The following is a 22,288-nucleotide window of genomic DNA, read 5'->3' as shown; positions in this document are numbered from 1 at the left end:
TAGCTTTCAAGTTATTATTTCTTCGCTTGTTGATATTTCCATGAAATGTACAACGTTTTTCCCCCGTGCGTTTTTATTTGTTTTCGGCCAGTTTGTTTTGGGGAAGGGGGTCTAATAAAAGGAGAAAGTTTTAATATTATTTTGTTTGATGTCACCCTTTTACGGCTGTGTTTGGTTTCGTGTTCTCGTAACAATTTGTCAGGTTGACATTTCGACATTTCCTGACTGAAATTTGTATTCGTCAGTATTCTCTCGATAGACGGTGGGGATAGATTTGCTTCATTACAAACTCTAGGAGAGAGAGCACAGTGAATGTCGCTTTTGGAGCATGGAGCATTTATAATAGTTGTCATTAAGAGAGGGGATACTGGCAGTAAAATCTCTCTCTCTCTCTCTCTCTCTCTCTCTCATGTCCAACATGTTGCGTTGGCGTTCTTCCTCCTCCGTCCTTTTTTATTAAATTATTGTGTTTACCTCTCTCTCTCTCTCTCTCTCTCTCTCTCTTCTCTCTCTCTCTCTCTCTCTCTCTCTCTCTCTCTCCCCCTGTATGTTAGTTGATTGTCCTATGATTAAAGCAGACAGATTACCTTACGGGCAGCAGCTGTCCAATGTCCCTCTCTCATCCCCGCGATCTCATTCATTTAGTATCATGTTATTCGCTTCATTGTCTCATTAATCTCCGTTATCCTCTGAAGGTGCGCAACTCCATTTCGTTTTATTGGTTAATCGGTGATTAAAGTATGTCTTGCCGTCGCTACTGCGTCATCTGTAACGTGTTAGGAGCGAGATGTGTTCAGGGCATCGTATTTAATGTCTTTTGGTGAAATTCTTCTGGTCGTTTTTGTGATTGAATTTACGGTATTATGCTTATTGTTTGATGTTGTTTTTGAATGTTACGGTATTATGCTTATATGTTGTTGTTTTTGTTGTTGTTTTTCCTAATTATTGTGCAGACTTCCATTTCTTTCGTTTCATGTTCATGTTCCTTCCACGGTGAGTATTGGAAAAATTGTATTTCTCTTTTTTTCTGTTTTATGCTATGTATTATTAGACTCAGTAGATAATTTTTCTTTTATTTTTCCTTAGTTTGAATTTATATTATTGTCATTTGTAAGTAGTTTATACCCACTCTTGAAGAGTTATATGGAAAGCCTTAGCCTTATTTTTGCTTGCATATATTATTTGAAATTATTTTGAATAACCTTTTTTTAATTTTGCTTAATTGCAATTGTTAATTTTGCTTATTGCAATGAATCCTTATGCCCTGAAATTTAGTTTGACGTAAATTTCCACAAGTTTTTATTTCTCAATTTGTTAATTATGCTTAGCAAAAGTAGCTTACGTTCATTTATTTTGCTTTTATGTATCTCATTTAAAGATATTCCCCAAAGGTCGATTTTGCACACAGAATCCCCAATTTTGTAGGATCGATCACTTAATTTTGTTTTTTCTTCTTTTTTCCCCAACAGCTCTAGACGATATGACAAAAGCCTGGGAAGGTAAACAACTCTTGGATACAGTGTGTATTTTGATGCTGGTTGTGGTGGTGGGTGGTACTGAAGTGGTGGTAGTGATAGTGGTGGTGGGTATTGGAATAGTTTCTGTCACCTCGGTGGTGAGGCATGCTTATAGTCTTGGTGGCTACTAATGAATGGGCTGTATATATATTGGTGGGTAATATTGAACTGGCTTGTGTGATACAGATGCCTCTTTTGGAGTTCTTTGATTATTATGAATTTTTAAATTTTTCGTGGGTTGTGATTTTGTTTGGAGGTCTGTGACGAAATGTAGGTATTTATGTAATTTTTTTTTTCATATGGGTTGTGGTGTTATACTAGTGGATATTTCTCATTTGAAAATCTTGGAAATCCGTTAAAGAATATATGTACATTATATATTATATATTTGTGTATGTAAGTATATATATACAGTATATATATATATGTATGTATGTATGTATGTATGTATGAATGTATATACTGTTTATACCTATATATATATATATATATATATATATATATATATATATATATATATATATATATATATATATATATATACACTGCATATATATCAGAATTGTGTGACTTACTTTATCCAATATATTAAATTTTTATGGAATTTTAATATTATCTCTTCCTAGCAAAGAGTAAAGTGAGTTGAAGTTCACGAACAGAATACCAGTATTATCTTAGGTTTTGTCATACCGACTGAATGCCAAAACAGGTCGTAGAGATGTATATTAGTTGCAGGTATGAGGTCATTTGCATATTGAAGGTCTGAACACTTCATTTTTATGATTATGGAAAATCTGTAGGCTTTATGCTTACTGCTTACCCTTTACGTTTTAATGGTGAAGCTGTTGATTTTGTTATTGTTGTTGGTTCTAGTCGTCATTTTTAGTGCCAGAATTATAAAAGGGCTGCTTTTTTCAATAAGTTAAAAGTTTTAAGTCCTCATGGGCCTCTGTAGGCTCATAGGGCAGGCGATGATCTCCTGTTTCTTAGGCCGACAGCCATTCGGGGACAGGTCCCAGTGCCTATGACACGCGGCCAGTGTGTCGCTAGGTCTACTGTTGGGTCTTTTCGGACCGTTAGATTGACGGGCTACCGGATATATGCAATGGCGCAATCCGAGCCATCAGTGAGCGGCGGGGGTTTGAACCCCGGCCCTCTCGACTGGTAGCTGAGAATCATACCACTGCGCCAATAAGGTTACTTGAAAACGTAGCAGGTATTCGTAGCCGTAATCTCACTGTTGTAATTGATACTTTCACTGTCCATGATTTTCACTGATAAAATACTAAGTTCCTACAGGCTTTAAATGTAAAGAAACAAATCAAAATTTACTCACGCGTTACAGAAATCGCATTTGTAGCACAAACCCCCTTTTGTTACGTAAATTTCCCACGGGTTTTAGAAAGAAACCATAAATTTAAGGTTTTATACCGGATGTCAAGTTCCAGATATTCCGCCTAAATCTTTACCTTCCAAAACTCCCACTGAACGTATGTGTGATCGAACACTATAAGGATTAACTTGCATAAAAAAAAAAATAGTGGGTACACTGAGATTGGAGACAAAGCTTTGAAGATTAGGAACACAATGGCAGCTGGATAAGTAGCCCACATATACAATCGCTTTGTAAACAGGACAATGCGAGGAGCGGGGTAGAAAAACCTCATTTTTTGCTTTATTTTTTTCTATTTGTCTAGAAGGTTTTCTCTGAAATTCGGGAGTTTTTCTTTGCGTTATTTTCCTTGACATGAATTGTGAGTATACCTTTCATTCGCTCCGCGAGATTTTATGTTGAGAACATGTTAAGAACTATTAAGTTTCGCTTTTATGGGTGATTCACGCAGAATTGTGCTTTCTGATCTGTAAGATTGTCTTTCCGTCGTTTTATTTGCTGCAGTGAAATGTTTAATCTCCCTTTTTATTCCTTCCTTCGTTTCGTCTTCTGATACACAATGTGTACACGGCCTAACGGAGCAAGAAGAATTGCCATAATATTAACTTGTAAGTTTCCTCATAACGCAATGCCCGCGCACAAGATAATAGTAACAGTTATTAGTAGTAGTGATAGTTATTGTAACAATGGCAAAATAACCGTAAGTAAAATTCGACGTAGTTGGGATAGCTAGAAAAGACGTTAAAGAATATGTTCTCCGGCCAAAGTATTTAAAAAAAAAAAATTGAGGTCACAAACAAAACTTCTGTTTGTGAAACAACTTTTTCCATTTAAGATCGCATGGATGTCCAAATGTCATTATTTAATATTTAATAGCAGCATTCTATCAAATGTTACATCCAGCAAACTGTAATATTATGACAAAACGCCTGTTATCATTACAGTACTCCATTTTACTTGCGATAATCAGTCAGTCTGTCAAGGTCTCTAATCTGGAATGACCCTTGCTATTAAAGGAATTAAGTTAGATACATTACTTTTTTTTCCTTTGCCCGTGAGTATTTGCGATAAGAAAATTTCTCTTAGTAATCGTTAAACGAAAATTATTTACGTTTTGAAAACGATATTGCGTTTCCTTCTGGTTGCGTTCAATGAAACGTCTTTCCCATTTTGTACAGGAACATATCGTTGCTTGAACAAAAATTTTTAGCATCGCATTTTACTCGTGTTTTATTAGAATCTGATAAAAAAAAAAGGATTGAAATATCGAGAAACTTAGGTTGTGTTGGTTCAAGTTACCAATTTCGCCAACCATTTTGTCGTTGCTTTTATAAATATTTACGGTAAAAGTTTCCCAGTCTTCGTTTGCCGTAAAATAGAACAGTTTATAGAGGACAAATTGCAATATATGTCGCAGCGTTGGGGGAATTTAGACCATCTATTAATTACTTGGTTTTGGTAAATGGGTCATCGTTGCGATTCGGTTTTTTGGGAATGAGTCGTATTATTGGAATTCTTGTTATCGTGGCATTATTTTGGTTATTCGGGTGGAATTTTGGTGGTTATTGGGGAATGCTCATTTGAAGCTTAGAGAGGATTTCCACCTTTTCATGAGAATTCTGTTTTGTATGTGTGTGTGTGTGTGAATAAAGTGTGTGTATATGTGTATGTATATATATTTGTGTATGTGTATGTATGCATATTTTAGAATTTTTTTTACCCTTCATTGGTCATTGAGGGAGGAATTATTTATTCTGAAAAATTTTCATGGCATCAGCCATCTTCGCGGAAGGGTGTTTGAATGAAAGCGTAGCCAGTGATGTCTTCAATCATAAGAATTATGGCATTAGGTATCAGTTGCCTTTCCTTCAAAGTTACCTCATTTTGTTGCTGCATAATGTTTCAGATGTTAGAAACAGAAGTGTGCAGTCTTAACAATTACTTTCCGTTTCTTAACAATTACGAAGAATAACGTTATTATTTTTTTTTTTTGTATTTGGCCATATGTTTGTATGGGCATCGTCGTAGCAGTAGTGAAGCCGATAGTTGTGTGAGTTGTGAGGAGAATTGGAATCTTCCCGATTTCATTATTGCTAAGGGTGGCTAGCTCGAATGCTCTTTCGTAGAACTTTTTCTCGTTGTTGAGGTTTTCCTTCAATACTGCCGTTTGTAGAGAGAGAGAGAGAGAGAGAGAGAGAGAGAGAGAGAGAGAGAGAGAGAGAGAGATAGAGGGGTTGTTTTCTTATTAAGTCACGTAATTGACTCTTTATTATATTATTACTAGTGTTTTGATGTTGATTTAAGTGCTCTTAAACATTCTTTGTTGCATTTTATGTAACTGCTTGATTGATTGATTTAACTAAGCAGTAAAACTCTTTGCTTTTTCTGCGCTGTAATGTTAATTATTAGAAGGAGATTCATTTAGTTTTTCAATTATTTGTAAAGATACATTAATAATAATGTGGCATTTGATTTATTTATTCTTTCTTTTTTATATTCCCTTTTGGTGTTTTGTATACATCCCTTTCCCCCTCCTCTCTCTCTCTCTCTCTCTCTCTCTCTCTCTCTCTCTCTCTCTCTCTCTCTCTCTCCTTTGTCATATTCTTTATTTGTTTTTTTTTTAATGTTTTTCAATTGATCCTCATTATGCAAGTATTTCGTCCTTTCGTCTCTCTCACTTCATCGTTATTTCCATTTTGATGCACAATTTTTGTCCCCTGTCCGCTATTGTTTATTATTCGTACACAACACTTTTTTTATGGATCATTATTATTTTCCGTCCTTCCCCCATCCTCTTTCTTTTTATTCCGTGCCTTATCTCATTTTCCTCGACTTAATTCATTCTTTCTTCGTTTTTCCATCGCTTGCGTATTTTTGTTTCATTTTCCGTCTGGTTTATTTTGCTACCATTTTCGTAAATCGTTCTCTTTCTCTCTGGCTTTTGCCCACTTATCTGTTCCGCAACATATTTCTCTTGCGCTGCCCCTCTTGTCTCCTCTCTGATTATTATCCCATTCCCTCTTCTTTCTTTTATCTCCTTTCTGTTTCCCATCTGCGTTCCATCCCGCATTCCATCTCTCGTTTATTTTCCATCTTTACTTCCACTGTATTGTTTCCTTTCTCTTTGCCACCCACTTCTACTTCGCCCTTTTCTCTCTCTCTCTCTCTCTCTCTCTCTCTCTCTCTCTCTCTCTCTCTCTCTCTCTCACTCTTGTTTCTGTTTCCTATGTTTGTGTATTGCTCCCATCTCCCCTCCCCCCTCCCCCTTTCTGTAGAGCAGCGGTAAGCGATTATCGTCGTTCCCTTGAAGGGATGTGGGCCTCTGGCTGGGCTGAAATGACTCGTTCTCCGGGAGGTAAAGAAAAGAGAGAGAGAGAGAGAGAGAGAGAGAGAGAGAGAGAGAGAGAGAGAGAGAGAGATGGATGAGATTGATTTTGTGCGTGTTTTAATGCATGACATAACGATACTAAACATTTACCGTACGTTATAGAGTGAGGTTTTTGTGCACTTTATATTGTGTTGCTTTTTTTCTTATATTAAGGCATGACGTAGTGATGAGTTAGGCGCCCCCGTTGTGTGTGACGCAGTACAAAGATCTACCATGTAATTTTGTTTATGGAAGAATTATATAAATAAATAAATATATATATGTATATATATATATATATGCGTGTGTGTGTACATATATCGTACAGTATATTTATATGTATATATGCATATATATGTGTGTGTGTGTACATATACCGTACAGTATATTTATATGTATATATGCATATATATGTGTGCATGTATATTTATATATAATATCTATGTATATAAAGGATTTCTTATTCGTGTATGCATATCCGTGTGGCATGTACGCATACATTTGAACACGCCAAGATTCTACATGAAATTTTTGCATCCCCATTGAGATGTCATTCAATCAATTTCGTCCAATACCCGTTTAGCCAATTCCCTAATTATTTAGTCATGGCTCGAACATTTCTCGGGGGGAATCGTCTTACACGTTGACAACCAGCTCTGTACCGATGGAAGCCCAGACCTCCAGAGATGTCGCAAATAAAAAAAGTTAAACTGACGGGAACTTTCCCAACTGTCATTAGCGTTCATTGTTTGGCAGCTCATCTGGAAAAAGAGAGAGAGAGAGAGAGAGAGAGAGAGAGAGAGAGAGAGAGAGAGAGAGAGAGAGAGAGAGAGAGAGAAACTAGTCGCCGGAGGAGGTGGAAAGTTTGCAGCATCATAATCAACAGAGCTTGATTAATTAGCTATCATTGATCCCGACACGTCAAAGAACGAAGCAGGCATTTCGTGCATGGCGGATCCCCTTACCCAGCTTGCATTTTGCTTGGAGTCTGCTCGTTATCAACTTGACTAACTTGGTGTGACATTAACCGCAGGCTTTGTCATAGATTTTTGCGCTTTGGTGATTCATTAACACGGTCATTGTTATGAGGTTTGAGTGACTTGAGCTGGTAATAACCGCTGTGGGTGTCATTAACATATTGTCTTGGTACGTCGTTAATCGCTAAAATTGTTTCATATTTTGATGACTTGACGTGTCATTAACAGGTGTTCTGATAAGCGTTATCGAATGGATTTGTAGGAGAGTGATGCTGATCGATGACCAACAGAGTTCTTATGTTCTTAAGGTTTTTGGAAAAATTCTTAGTTAATTTACTTGATATTTATACCTCCGGCAATGAGGTAATGTATTCGGCCGCGTCCATCTGCCAATCGACAAGAAATTCCAAAGAGTAATTGATGGATTTTCATGAAATTTTACAGTTAGGAATTGGCTCTGGCCCAAAGAAAAGTTAATTGGATTTTGATTTGGATCCGGGCGCTGATTTGAGTTTTATTTTTTTGTTTGCGCGCGTCTGTTGGAGGCTGAACACACTCCTTTGGTGATTTTTAATTATTTGGTCATTTTGCGTTTTTTCCTTTATTAATTCCAGACGGAATGGCGGCATTAAAGTTCAGAGTGCATAGAAAGACTTTTGAACTGTGGTTGTAAGTTCAGGAGATTATGTATATATGTATGTATATATATACATATAAATTATATAAATATATATTATGTATGTGTGTACATATATATGTATGCATATGCATATACTGTATACATACTGTACACATATACATATACATGTATATATCTTAGTATATACGCATACACAAAACACAATATCTTTCTTGGTGATTTTGCTAACCCCATATCATGTCCTCAACTTGATGGCGACCCCCCAGCCACAGTCGTCATTGTGAGTTAAACTGGCTATATGCCAGCATTGGTTCTCGCTTGTACGCACAGCCGTAAAGACCACGGTCGAGTGACTGCCAGGTATCTAACTTAATGCTTGGACCAGCTGGGGCATTGAGGTTCGTAAGAGAATCGAACCCTTCTAGGACTTGATGATTGTGTGTGTATATATATGTATATATATATTTGTGTGTGTATGTATATATATATGTTTGTATAATTATTTATATATATATATATAATTATACAAACACATGCATACATACATACATACATATAAATATATATATGCATATATATATTATGTATACAAGTATATATATATATATATATTTATGTATATGTATTATGTATGTTTGTATAATTATATATATATATATATATATTATATAAATATATATATATATATATATATATATATATATATATATATATATATATATATATATATATATATATATATATATATATATATACATATACATACATGTTAGGATGCATTAAAAACCACATCGATGGATGCATTAAAAAACTACATCGATATGTACATCAGTACCAGACAACTTCTGACGTCAGTTTTGCTTGATATTTTGATAGCGAGAGACCCATCTCGTCCCCCTCCCCCAGCTCAAGTCTAACCCTTCAGTCTCCGTCCCCTTCCGTGATGGAGTCTTTCTTACGGAGGATGACAGCGCGAGACACATTTAATACTGTGGAATGCGTTTCGTAACGAGGAACTTTTGTTATCCGTTTCCTGTTCTTCCTGAGCGAACTTCTTCCTCTCCAGGAAGTTTTGCTTCTGTGATGTCTCTGTCGGACTGCGGCCTTCCTTCTCTTTCTCATGAGGTCTCGTTTTGAGGCCCCATCAAGATAAAGACGACTTCTTTTTTTCTCCTCATTTTTCCATCAGTTGTCTGGAACAAAGATTTTACGCAAGGAGCTGCTTCTTTTTTTTTTTTTTTTTTTTTTTCCGTCAGTTGTCATGGGACAGAGATTTGGTTCTGTGTCATGTTAGGCTGCATTTTATTTCTTGTTTGTCGTCTCTGACGGTTTTTGCTTTCTTTTGAATATTCGAATACGTTATGTTATATTATATTATATTATATAAATAGTACATCTCAAAGACGTGTTATATATACCAGAAACTGTGACGCAAAAGCGTGAATTCCAGTACTGTCCAACATCACACAAATTTCTCACCTGAATATTCCTTCGTTTAAGCAAAAAAAAAAAAAAAATAAATAATAATAAAATAGAATAAAATAAAATAAATAAATAAATAAATAAATAAATAAAAATACCAAGGCAAATACTGCATTCGAATATTTCTCAAGAGAAAGCAAAAACCTTCAGAGACGACAAACAAGAAATAAAATACAGCCTAACATGGCACAGTGCCAAATCTCTGTTCCATGAAAACTGACGGAAAAAAAAGAAAAACCTAAAAAAAAGAAGCTTCTCTTGCATAAAATCTTTGTTCCAGACAACTGATGGAAAAAGAGAAAAAAAAAGTCTTTATCTCGATGGGGCCTCAAAACGAGACCTCATGACAAAGAGAAGGAAGGCCGCAGTCCGACAAAGACATCACAGAAGCAAAACTGTTTGTATGTATGTATGTATGTACTGTGAACTATATTTGATATGGTTAAGGAGAGACAGTTGGGTATTTTGGCACGTATGTGCTGCATGGATGAAAGGACTATTAGTGTCTGGCGTAGTAGAAATGAGTAGCGCTAGGGAAAGAGATAACTTATTGTGCCAGGAAGACAATAGGGCCAGGTCAAATCTCACCTTTTGTGTGATTTCGAGTGTATGGGTAAGATTGACCGTTGCAGGAGTCAGACGTATATTACTGAATGTAAATGGTCCAGGAATGGAGAAGAGAGAGCGACTAGATGTTGAAAAGCTGGTCTTGGGAAAGTTATGCTATGGCTCCATGGTTGTTTGGTGTCATAAGGATGGAAGTACTTATATAGATAAAGAAAGGACAGTTCCTGGAAGTTCAAAGTTCCGGGACGAGAACGTACGTCTTGAATGGAATGGGGAATGATGGATATTTCCCGCTGATACATTACTGATTGGAGACAGTGAAGATAAACTGCAGAACCTATTACAATAGTTTGAAAGTTTTTCGAGAGGAGAAAGTTGAGAGAGAATGTGAGCGTGAGTAAGGTGATGGACCAGTTAATGTTGATACGGATCGTAGAAGAATGGAAGTGATCGATTTGTATAGATATTTTAGGATAAATATGACCAGGCTTGCTAGGGTGAGGGGAAAGGCAAGTCACAGACTTACCTTAACCCACCCCTGCGTCTAACATTCGAGAACAAACAACGAAGAGAAGACGAATTAGTAGGTCCAGTAGCAACGGTAAAATTACACAGGACGCAGAAGCTGAAAAATGTAAGGTTCATGTGTGTGTGTAATACCTTATGGTGTAATACCTTATGTTGTAAGTGGTGGAAGCTTATAAGTTGGTAGTTACAGCCTTCGATATTTAGATAAAAGTTTCTGCAAGCAGTTCTTTACCCTCAGGATAGCAAAATATTAATCAAAGTACCCCCGTATAAGAATACTGCCGTCAGTACACTTAACAAGGTGCACTGTAGGCATTACTTAAGGTTCTTTGCATCATCCCTTCGGCCCCTAACTACAACCCCTTTCATTCCGTTCATATTTTATTTCTTCCATCTTACTTTCCACCCCCTCCTAACGATTGTTTCGACATTATTTCAGCGCTGAATGACCTCATAGGTCTCAGCGCTTTGGCCTTTGGCCTAAAGTTTATATTCCAATACCAGTTCCAGCATAGAAACGAAATTAACATCGTTAGGAGCTTGGCTAAAACCCAGTGGATAGTACAGCAATTTTAAATAACCAGGTTACGAGAGGTTCTTCTGCCTACACACGCCAGGAAAATATTTCATATCTATTCGGAGAAATGAAGTGTTCGGTTAGTTTTGAGGTATTTATAGTTGGAGTAAAACTTTTTGCATTGTCTTTTCCCAGTTAGAACAAAAAATAGAAAGTATTTGCGCTCAGAATTTTTTAAGTCTTGCGTATAGAACAAAAAATGGAAAATGTTTGCGCTCAGAATTTTGTAAAAGTCTTGCGTATAGAACAAAAAATAGAAAATATTTGCGCTCAGAATTTTTTAAAAGTCTTGCATGATTAGCCTCCTTTTTTCTCTTATCTCTCGAAACAGCTCTCAGCCATTATTTTTTAAAATGCATTTTATCATTTTTTTTTGTGATGTTAGAAAAAAAAAAGCGGTAATTTGCCCTTCCTCGGACGAGAGCTTTTTCTTCGCTCCTAATCGATGCCATACGCAAGGTAAAAAATACTCTTTTCTTTTATCTTTTTCTTATTTGCACTTTTTAGTTTCGTGCGCTGTTTTGGTATATTTTGCTGTATTCGATTCCATTTTTGTTTATCATGTTTATTTTCATCAGGAAGATAAAATTCTGTTACTCATACACACGTGATAAAATTTTTGGAGATTCTTTCTGAATTATTATGTAATTGAGATATCAATTTTGAAACGTTCGTTGAAAACATACCGTATAAGATTTAACAGTATTATTCCACGTGTATAGAGCTAATAGAACAGAATTGCACAATGTCGGAAAGGCTTGCCCATTTTTAAGAGCCCTAGGCGAGGCCACCGCGTTCCATTTATGACTTACCAGAAATGGAATTACGCTATTCCAGGGTTCTCAACCGCTTCGAGTGGACGTAGCATTTGGACGATCTCACGTGTGCCGTATCCTGTCATATTCATTCTCTCTCTCTCTCTCTCTCTCTCTCTCTCTCTCTCTCTCTCTCTCTCTCTCTCTCTCTCTGTTCTGGGATAGTTGTGGATTTTCCTGACGGACTGTCGCCATTATTATTTTCGGTACCATCGTTATCTTCAGTAAGGAAAGTCTCTCTCTCTCTCTCTCTCTCTCTCTCTCTCTCTCTCTCTCTCTCTCTCTCTCTCTGTAATGGGTAGTTTGTTTGTTTGTTATTTTTTTTTTGCTAAGAAGCTTCATCTCTGACTCTCAGAGATAAAATTTCTTCAAAATCGTCATTTTTATCAAAGGAATACTACGTATCCTGGTTATTCTTTGAGGAGCACGTGCTTTATATATAGTTGAATTCGAAAGAAGGAAAGAAAAAACTAGCATCTTGCATGCTAGCTAGCAGTTACAGTACACTGGGTATTCTTTTCAAGGCTGTTAAATATTTTACGACTGCGGAGTCATGCCCAAATCGAACATCACTGTCTTGCTATCTCGCGGATTTTGTTGTTTGAAAAACGAATTAAAGAAAACTTATGCGTGTCTGGTTCTAAAAATGCCCTGATCTCTAAATTATATTGGCTGAGGAAGTATGTTAAATCAGGAATATGAAAATAACAATCCCACCATTTATATGAATCTGTAACAATTTATGTGAAATGATGACGTATTTGTTCGTTATAATATTGCCTGACGGTTTGAGATAAGGTCCATAATTTGGTCGCTTTTGATTGTGAAGGTCGTTTATTTCATGTATTACCATTTTCTGTATCTCACCGGTTTCATTTTAGTGTTTGAAAAAGTAAGTTGATTCCATTACCTTGATTTTTTATGTTCTTTATGTTCAGTCCTTTCCTACTCCTCCCTCTTGCATTATCATCATCATCAGTTACAGTTAAAATGATAGGCACTGTTTTCCACATAAAGTTTAAAGTTCTTTGCCGCGCCATTTCTTTGTGTTATCCAACATCCTTTAAAACCTATAATTTTAAGTGTCTGTTTAGGAGATTTTGTGCTATGTTCTATACTCCCCAGCATATATACACACCCAAACGTATCTATATACATATATACTCGTAGTTAATATAAGTGCATAAATATACATATACTGTATATATGATACGCTCATATATATATATATATATATATATATATATATATATATATATATATATATATATATATATATATATATACCTTCTTGTGTGTATGTCCCTTTTAATATTTTACAATATTTTCCCTTTAGTATTTGTCTTGTGTATTCCTAAAATATCCTTGCATGCGTTTAATCTTTATGTAATTTCCCATGGTGTTAGTATTTTCTTCACACCTTTGTATTCCCTTTGTGCTGATTTTATGTGTTTCCGTTATGTATGTCCCACATAATTATCGTTCATATATTTCTCGTTTGTGTTTTCCTCATAATTGCTGTGTTTATTTTTCCCCTGTTTTTATGTCTCTCAATCTCGCCATGTTTATATTTATCCTCTTTGTACGTTCCTCACCAATTCATTACATGTGTTTATTATTATCCCACGTTTATGTCCCTCAACAATCTCTGTTTGATGCAGCGGTGACAGATTATGGCCGTCAGTTGGAGGTTAAATTAAACCGAACGTGGGATGAACTGTCCGGAATGAGGAAAGGTAAAACGGCTTCCATAACACAACTGTACAGTTATGCAGTTATACAGTTATTGTGTGGTTTACCCGGCATCGTTGCCGGTGTTGGGCAGTACTAACATGGCGGCTTATTGCAGAGCTGTGTACTTGTGACTCGGGGCTCTGCAATATGCAGTGTGCGCATTTGTTTGCAAGGAAGAGTTATGAGTTTGCAACTACTAACAACTGCTGGGGTTGGATTTGCATGCCCGTTGCAAGTTTGTTGCGACCCAGTGGATAATGGTTTGCAGGTTTGTTTGTCTGTTTATAAGCTGGAGAATAACGTGATGTTGAAACTAACCGGTATTGATTACTTTTTAAGCCTGAGATTAAACTGCATATATATGTAAATAAATAATTATATATATACATTATATATATAACAGTATATATATATATATACATATATATATATATATATATATACATATATATATATATATATATATATATACATATATATATATACATATATATATATATATATATATATATATATATATATATATATATATATATATATATATATATATATATATATATATATATATATATATATATATATATATTGCTTTCTCACATGTGGATGGCTTTACACAGCGCTGATATTCATGCTTACGATGTCGCAATTACATTAATGATAAATTTTAAAAATATGGGTAACTAATTAGAAGTGAAACTTGAAATGAATTTCAGTAGTGTTATTACTTGTATTATTTTTATTCATCCTATTGGTAATACAGATTACAAAGGATATAAACCATGATAAGACAAAATAGAACATAATTCCACCAACACCTCCACACAGATTGACATACATTAAGCTTATTAGCGTTCTATCTGTTTATCAGAATTCGTTTGGAAGTTCTTAATAATCATGACTCCCTTGAGAGGTAATAACCATTATCTCAACTAAATTACGAACCAGTTTGATTCGGGTTTTGAAGATAAAGAATTATCAGAGCTCAGGGGTGGATTTCGATGATTCAAAAAAGTTTGACGACAGATAATCTTGTTAGGTTGTCAAGAGAAGCCGTGGTTGGAAACGCTTTTGATGTTTGTATGTATGTTTACATGTGTGTATGTTGTTTGTATGTATGTATGTATGTATGTATGTATATATATCAGTGTAAACCGAAGTTTAGATTACGATTTGAATGTCAGTCGTAAAAAAACAATGAGAAGACAGATGTCTTTAATAAAAGTAAAACTGGTGTTGTTTTTAACTGGTTGTCTGTTTGCATCAATTTCTTGTAGTGTACTGGGTAGTACTGTACATAAGCAGTGGAAGTTGGAGTGAAAGGAGACGTACATACAAAATAAGAAACCTCTTTTATTTAGAAATCTTCCGGACAACCATTGTGAAAGTGAAAAATGCTAAGAAAAATTAAACAAAGGTCTGGCCGAATTCTTACATTCTTCACACACACACACACACACACACACACACACACACACACACACACACACACACACACACACACACACACACACACGATTCATGGCAGATAAAAATTTTGGGGAGTCAAAAAAAAATGTACCATTTGAACCTTTCTCAAAAACTCACTATTGAGTCTTAAGACGACTTATAAAATGTGTAAAGAAACGTGTCTAGAGATGTCAACGCATTGATCGCTTTATTTTGAGGATTTGTTAACAAGAGCGGATTCTGATGAAAGTACACTTTAGGTATATGCAAGTGTCGGTAAACCTTTTCGTTCGCACAAGTGTTGCATCAGGTGACTCATCAGTTTGAGAATGATTTGTCAGTAGCAGCTGCCTTAGTTTTCAGTCAATTGGTATTACTTGTTTGTTAGATACGATGCAATGAAATCGATAAGAAGTCTCCTGTATACGTACCTTGGAAACTAACGATATTCCTTTCAAGCTAGATTAACGACGTTTCACGCTCGCCTTCATGGCAAGATATTTGTCACATCGGGACAGAAAAGAGCGGGCTCGTCCGTTTTATGAAAGAGCGGGCTCGTCCGTTTTATGAAAGAGCGGGCTCGTCCGTTATATGAACGCGCCGAAGCGATGACGTCAGTTCGGTATAAAGTTGGTAAGGGACGAGGTTCTTTCGGGAAGTTTAACGTTGAAGTTTGTTTTGAAAAGGCGGTTAATGAGGGGTCTCGGTGTTTCTGGCTGATGCGTGTTGCGGAAGTTTTGCATAATAGGATGATGCTGAACGGATGGACTAAGTTTGCCGAATGTCTTCGTATATTTGCATCATTCAGGATACTTGCCGGATGTCACTGGCTAAACATTTCACAGGGAATTTCATGAAATGGGATTAAATTGTTTTTTTTTGAAAGGCGTCTTGATCATTCCAAAATGATGTAATATCGAGTTTTGTTTATCATATATTATGTGGATGGTAGTTATGCATGCGATGAAAATCGAACGTCTTTTGTTCTCAAAGATACAGAAAAGGTGATTTTGATGCCTTTTCTTGTTGTATAAACATATACTCGGTACACTCAGTGAGGCTGGAAGACTCTCATCACATTTTCCACAGCCCTGTTGGTCATCTATAGCAGCCTAAATGTTTGCGTGCGTTGCCTTTGCGTGCGTTACCTTTGCGTGCGTTACCTTTGCGTGCGTTGCCTTTGCGTTTATTTGTCTCACTTACTACTCCCTTCCGAGCTTTATCAACGTAATTGGCCAGACAGCGAGCGGCGTTTGAAGGAAAGTTATATATCCTGCTCACCGAGTTGTACGTTGATACGGATATTTATTGTCTGTGTAAATTCCAATTTAAGTTCCAGTTTATATAAGGGGAGGAGGAGTGTAAGCTCTTGAAATGTCGCTGAATATTGCATTCTTCTCCGGTTAATTTTCAAAGGCATTTTTATTTCCGGTGTATGAATTAACCGTTATTTAATTCATCGTAATTGTCTTTTCTTTATTCTTCGGAGATAGTGTCGTCAGTCGACACTGATATCTCGAAAGAGAGAGAGAGAGAGAGAGAGAGAGAGAGAGAGAGAGAGAGAGAGAGAGAGAGAGAGAGAGAGAGCATTAAAAAGGGGGACGATAATAGAGGAAGAGGAATCGAGCTCAAACGAATGGCATTAAATGTGATGGAATAAATACATTTGATATGCGAACAGAAAGGGTATTAAGCGAATGAAACCAAGCGATAATGGTAAACGATTATGTGCGGAGGTGGAGAGGAATTCCATTTACAATAAATAGATATTATCAAGTGAAGTGGAGTCGGAGGCAGGAAACAACTTTAAACGGGTGAATGTGTATATCTTTCGTCATTACTTGCAAGATGTAAGGTGTCCATGATTAAGATTGAGGTGGTGGCGTATCCCCCTAGTAGTTAGTCAATTGTGGTGTGCTGCAGCTAAGGTGCAGAAAGACGTGAGGCTAGCAGTCTCATTCCATTGCTTGCTGTGGACCTGAGGGTTATCATTCTCTGGAGCCCTGTAAGAGGAACGGGAAAATATTCCTTATATGTATGTGTATAAAAAATATTATATATATATGTGTGTATATATATATATATATATATATATATATATATATATATATATATATGTGTGTATATATATATATATATATATATATATATATATATATATATATATATATCTATTTATATATATATATAAATAATGTATGTATGTATGTATGTATGTACGTGTGTGTGTGTGAATGTATTTAATTTCGGTTAAGGCCCAGAACTATAGCAACATTGGTTCTCTAGAGTAGAGGATCTCCCATTTTTCCGGGAAACTCGACTAAAGTTTTTGCTCTTCCTTGAGATGACTTGCGTCAGAGTTTTTCCTTTTGAACGATCAACCTGATTTTTGATTTCTGAGAAGAAATTATGTTTGAACAGAACCAGTGTATGACTTCTGAGGAATTAATAAAGTACACGTGGACCTGTCAGATTTAATTTAGATTGTTTGTGAAGCTTCTACATCGGAAGTGATAGATTTGACATATCTTTTCTCCTTTCTTTATTTTACCGAATTAAGTTGGGTAATAAAGTCATGTCTTCGCTGGAGAATCCACCGACAGAAACATGTTCATTACATATTCGAATAGATATAATTGTACCCATACTTGCGCATGCGCAAACACATACCTACATACAACATATGTGTGTATTTATGTATTTAGCCTGCTACAGGCGATTGTATTCAAATATATAATTTATTTGTAATTTCGGACAATGGTCTATTTCGGAAATTTACTCATTTTATCCATACAGTATTTAGGTACAACACTGTACACATGGGAACATACACATGTGCACTGTAAAGAGCACAATACTGTTTTATCCAGTTACCCTAATGACAATATATTGTTTGACTGACGATTCGTGTTTATTGATAAATTGGAATGATGAATCTTTTATAAAACGGAATGTTTAACCCTGGGTTCGATCCGAGGTTGCGCCGAAAAGCATTCCCCAGTTGTTCTGACATCTCTCGGGTACTTTGGATAAGTTGGCGAAATTTGATGGCAGAGGATTTTGAGAGATCGTTTCATTCGTATGTTTGTTTGTGACATGCGCATCCAAAGCACATTCACACCTTTGTTATGACTTCACAAACCCATGGAATCTCAGATACTTATACCTCGCTGCCGCATTCAGAACTTGTTCATTTTCGTGTTTACTAACATCAGATCATTCTGTATTATTGAAAGGGTACCTCGACATTTATATAATCGCCGATAAAAAGCAAGTCCTAGAGAGAGAGAGAGAGAGAGAGAGAGAGAGAGAGAGAGAGAGAGAGAGAGAGAGAGAGAGAGATATTACATTTACTTTTGAACACAAACATTATCTGAACAATTTTGCTCAAGAGTAGGCCATCGGCTTTTAAACATTAACTCTTAAGTAAATTAAAATTGAGCAAAGCTCTTGCGCGCGCGCGCACACACGCAGAGAGAGAGAGAGAGAGAGAGAGAGAGAGAGAGAGAGAGAGAGAGAGAGAGAGACACTACCCGTTAGCATTCTGGACATTTTTCTTTCAATAAAATCTTTGAGAAGTGAAGAGCGTCATTTTGTCTGAAGGCAGTCGAAATGAAATGAACGTATTTGACCAAACGTGAGTTTTTTCAAGTAACGACTGCTTTGGTTTCTCTGCTAACGCGTGGTCACGGTTTTGATTTCAGTTGAGCATTTTCTTTGTAGCTATTATAGCGAGTTATTTGGCTGAAATAATCTCTGAAAAGATAATGATTACGAAGGAGTGTATGTTCTATATTTAAATCGTATTTTACAATTTTGGGCCCAGCCACGGGAGTAATTGATAAAATATTGATTAATAATTTTTTTTATTGCATTGGAGTGCTGTTAATGTGTTCTTAGGAAATGCCATGCTAAGAAAGAAATGTACTAATTTTGCTTTATTGAAAGGCATCATAGCATGTGCGGTTACCCATGTTAACAATATTTATAATTACCCTATAAATGTATATCGTGCATTGCTAATAGTAATATAAAGGGTGCATTTCTTCGATGTGCAGTAAAGGTAACCACTTATTTCTTTTCGTTTAAGCGACAAAAATAAACAAAGTCGATCCCAGTGCTTTATGATTTAAATGGATTCTCTGTATTATTTCCTGCTGGCTCCTCATATACAAACTTATTTATTTTTTTGAGTCAGTGGTAATCTATTAATATATAATTTTGATGCAGTTGTAATCTGTTAATATTTTTGATGCAGTAGTAATCTGTTAGTGTATTTACCTGGGTTTCTGCTATTAAATTCCCTCGTGTTGATTTCAAGGTATAAAGAATTGAACATTAGTGACTTCCATGGAGTGATACTATCTCTTAAACGTTTTTTCCTCTCAGGTTTTGGCCTCAACCTCTCAGCCGTCCAGGGCCGGGCGTCGGCTTCGGCCAAATCGGTGGGTTCCTTCTTCTCAACCGCCTTCAGCAAGGCCGGCGCCAGCGTCAAGGAGGCTGGCTCCAAAATCAAGGAATCCGTTGAGAAAAACGTGAGTGTTACCTGGATTTTAATTTTGCTGTTATAAAGTTTGATGTACGTTCGTCACATTGCTTTTGATTATGACTGTGGGAACCCGTTTAGAAGTCATTGCTAAATTCGTATTTACGTAATGTTCCCTCTCAAGTGACGGATAGTGTATGAATTTTTAATTTTGAATATAGGAACCCGTTGAAAGAGTTTTCTTTTTTTCAAAATTTGCGGCTTGAACTTTATCCTTTTTAACATGTGGTTCTGGTAATTCCAAGATTTTCCTCCGTTTATTATTTTTTGTGTGTTTTTTTGCAGTGAGTGTATGAAATGTAGATGCTTCTTCCAGGAAATGTAGGAAATCACTAGAAGAGATTATAGTTTGTGCAGATTTATATATATACAGTATATATATATATATATATATATATATATATATATATATATATATATATATATATATATATATATATACATACATACAGCATATATATATATATATATAATATATATATATATATATATATATATATATATATATATATATATATATATATATATATATATATATATATATATATATATATATATATATATATATATATATATATATATATATATATATATATATATATATACATATATATATGCGTGTGCGTGGAAGTTATATTTATCGTTTTATACTTGACAGATCAGTTCCTGAGTGAAAGACCTTTGTTCTACTTTAAATTTAGTTACTTGCAAGTGCTTTCAGTAATGGGCCGGGGTATTTGTTGTTAAATCCTTTCGTATGTGCATTGACTAAAAATGGCTTACGTACGACCCACGCTCATTTTGAGAACTAAGAAAATGAAATATGAAGGACAGTTCCCATAGAATTTTCACATTTCCACCCCTTTCTTTTCAGTTGGTGTATTTATAGGCAATTTAGGTATATACATATTTATGTAATTGTTTGTTAATGTTTCATTGTTACAATTAGCAGGGAAAAAGTTTCTCTCCATAGGTGTGTGAAATGGTATTTTTAAAATAGGTTTAGGCGTGGATACATTTTTATCCAGTATCTTGTGTTACTGGACAGGTCATTTGAATAAAAAGGTTTTTACTGTAAATGCTGTCGTAATGAATAACCTCCATTTCTTACACTGTGTGTGCAGCACATCACGATTTGTATTTTAGCTAAGGATTTTTTTTATACAAAGTCCAGTGGAATCTTTATCTAGCTCAGAACTGGGAAGAGGAAAATAAGGAAGAAGGAAGAAAAAGAAATGGGACCTAACCTTGTAGTTTATAGGAAGCGACAGATGTGCCTATTATAATATTGTCTCTTCTTGGAAAAGAATATTGCGCTTATTTACAAAGCACTGATGTTGGCTTTCCGTTTTTTTTATTACTCATTTTTTTCCTAGTGAGTTAATTGAAAATGTAATAAATTTGCTTTTAATCATATTTCAGTTGTCGGGTTTATTGTTTTTGAAAGGTCAGGAGCAACAGTATTTAGTAATACATCTTTAGCTTTTGAATTCCTTAGCTTGTTTTGTTGGTTTAGAGTAACGGGTCTTGTACCGTTGTGCACCCTTGTCCAAACACTTGTCAGGTGTTCGAGTGGAAAAGAGGCCTTATTTGGATCTCTGAACTTGTCAGACCAACAGAAACTATTTTGATCTGTCTAGTTCTTAACAGAATTATCAGTTAGTTGTGTACAGTGGTTTTAATGAAATGAGATTTTTATTTTATTTTTAAGTTATTGGATGGTTGTTTCGAAATGCTTAATGCGTGCGTGAAACTTATTGGTAAAATAATTCATTTGTATTTTTATTTTCGGCTAAAATCCGGAAAGGGGGAAGATGATAACCGTGAAAGTAGAGCAGTTTATCATTATGCGAGAAAACCTGTCTCTAAAGTACTCTCATACGAGGAGGAGTCTGTTTTTTTAAAGATGCGAGTGACGACTCATATTGGATTGGAGAAGAAATTCCTCACTAGCGGATATATTGTTTTATTTATCGATTTTTTATTAAAAATCGACGATCTTTCAATAAAAGAAAGAACACTGGATGTAATGGCCTGTTCATTTAAAAAAATACAATTCAATTTCCAGTTTTAAGGCTATGAACAGAATTTTTGGTTTCAATGGAATGGTCCAAGACAATCTGAAATAATCTATTTTTGCAGAGTGGAAATTAACGAAGACAAATTTTTTTGTCAATTTTACAGTGGAACCGTCACCAATACCGTCTTTTTATAAGTTTTTTCCCATTTGATTATTTCCTTTGTATCATTTGAAGTGGTTTTTGCAGAGAAGACTCGTTTGACGAGGATAATAGATAATGCAATTTTCCTGGGAGCCATAATTTAGCAAAGTCTCTCGTTAATGGCTTTGGTTGGATTAGATTACGAAGCTTTTAAATATTTTCGAAGGACATAGGTTGAAAATATTACGAATTCTCAAGAATGAAGTATTTTTATATACTCGAATTTTTTTCTTCAATACCAGAAAATTAAATATTTGTTAGCGTGGTTCTGTTTACATGCACCAGTATAATACCGGAAGCTTGTTACTGCCGATTTTGACATTTTGTCGCCCTTTTTTTTTTATACTGTAAACATGACAGAAAACCCTACTCATTACTTTGATTTGATTTCTATTTATTTATTCATTCGTTTTTTGCAAGCTATACTCATCATACTCCTTTTCCCCTTTCGATGGGATTGCTTCGAAAGGATGGAGC

The 22,288-nt window shown here is 35.4% G+C and overlaps 1 protein-coding gene across 50 annotated transcripts in view; it reads left to right on the top strand.

Annotated features, from left to right (window-relative positions):
* Sap47 (Synapse-associated protein 47kD) overlaps nt 1–22,288 on the top strand; it is a 343,435-nt gene that overhangs the window by 140,628 nt on the left and 180,519 nt on the right. For 19 of the 50 annotated variants that reach the window (XM_067117709.1, XM_067117702.1, XM_067117698.1 and 16 more), the window contains 3 exons: nt 1,470–1,499; nt 13,525–13,599; nt 19,433–19,578. In XM_067117709.1, the coding sequence (XP_066973810.1) occupies nt 1,470–1,499; nt 13,525–13,599; nt 19,433–19,578 (251 nt within the window). The remainder of the gene's footprint in view (nt 1–1,469; nt 1,500–13,524; nt 13,600–19,432; nt 19,579–22,288) is intronic. The other 31 variants (XM_067117730.1, XM_067117722.1, XM_067117717.1 and 28 more) reach the window with 2 other exon arrangements.

Source organism: Macrobrachium rosenbergii, chromosome 15 (genome assembly GCF_040412425.1).
Source record: "Macrobrachium rosenbergii isolate ZJJX-2024 chromosome 15, ASM4041242v1, whole genome shotgun sequence".
NCBI classification, from domain to species: domain Eukaryota; kingdom Metazoa; phylum Arthropoda; class Malacostraca; order Decapoda; family Palaemonidae; genus Macrobrachium; species Macrobrachium rosenbergii.
Note: the sequence above shows the minus strand (reverse complement) of the source record. Positions and strands in the feature narration are given on the sequence as shown.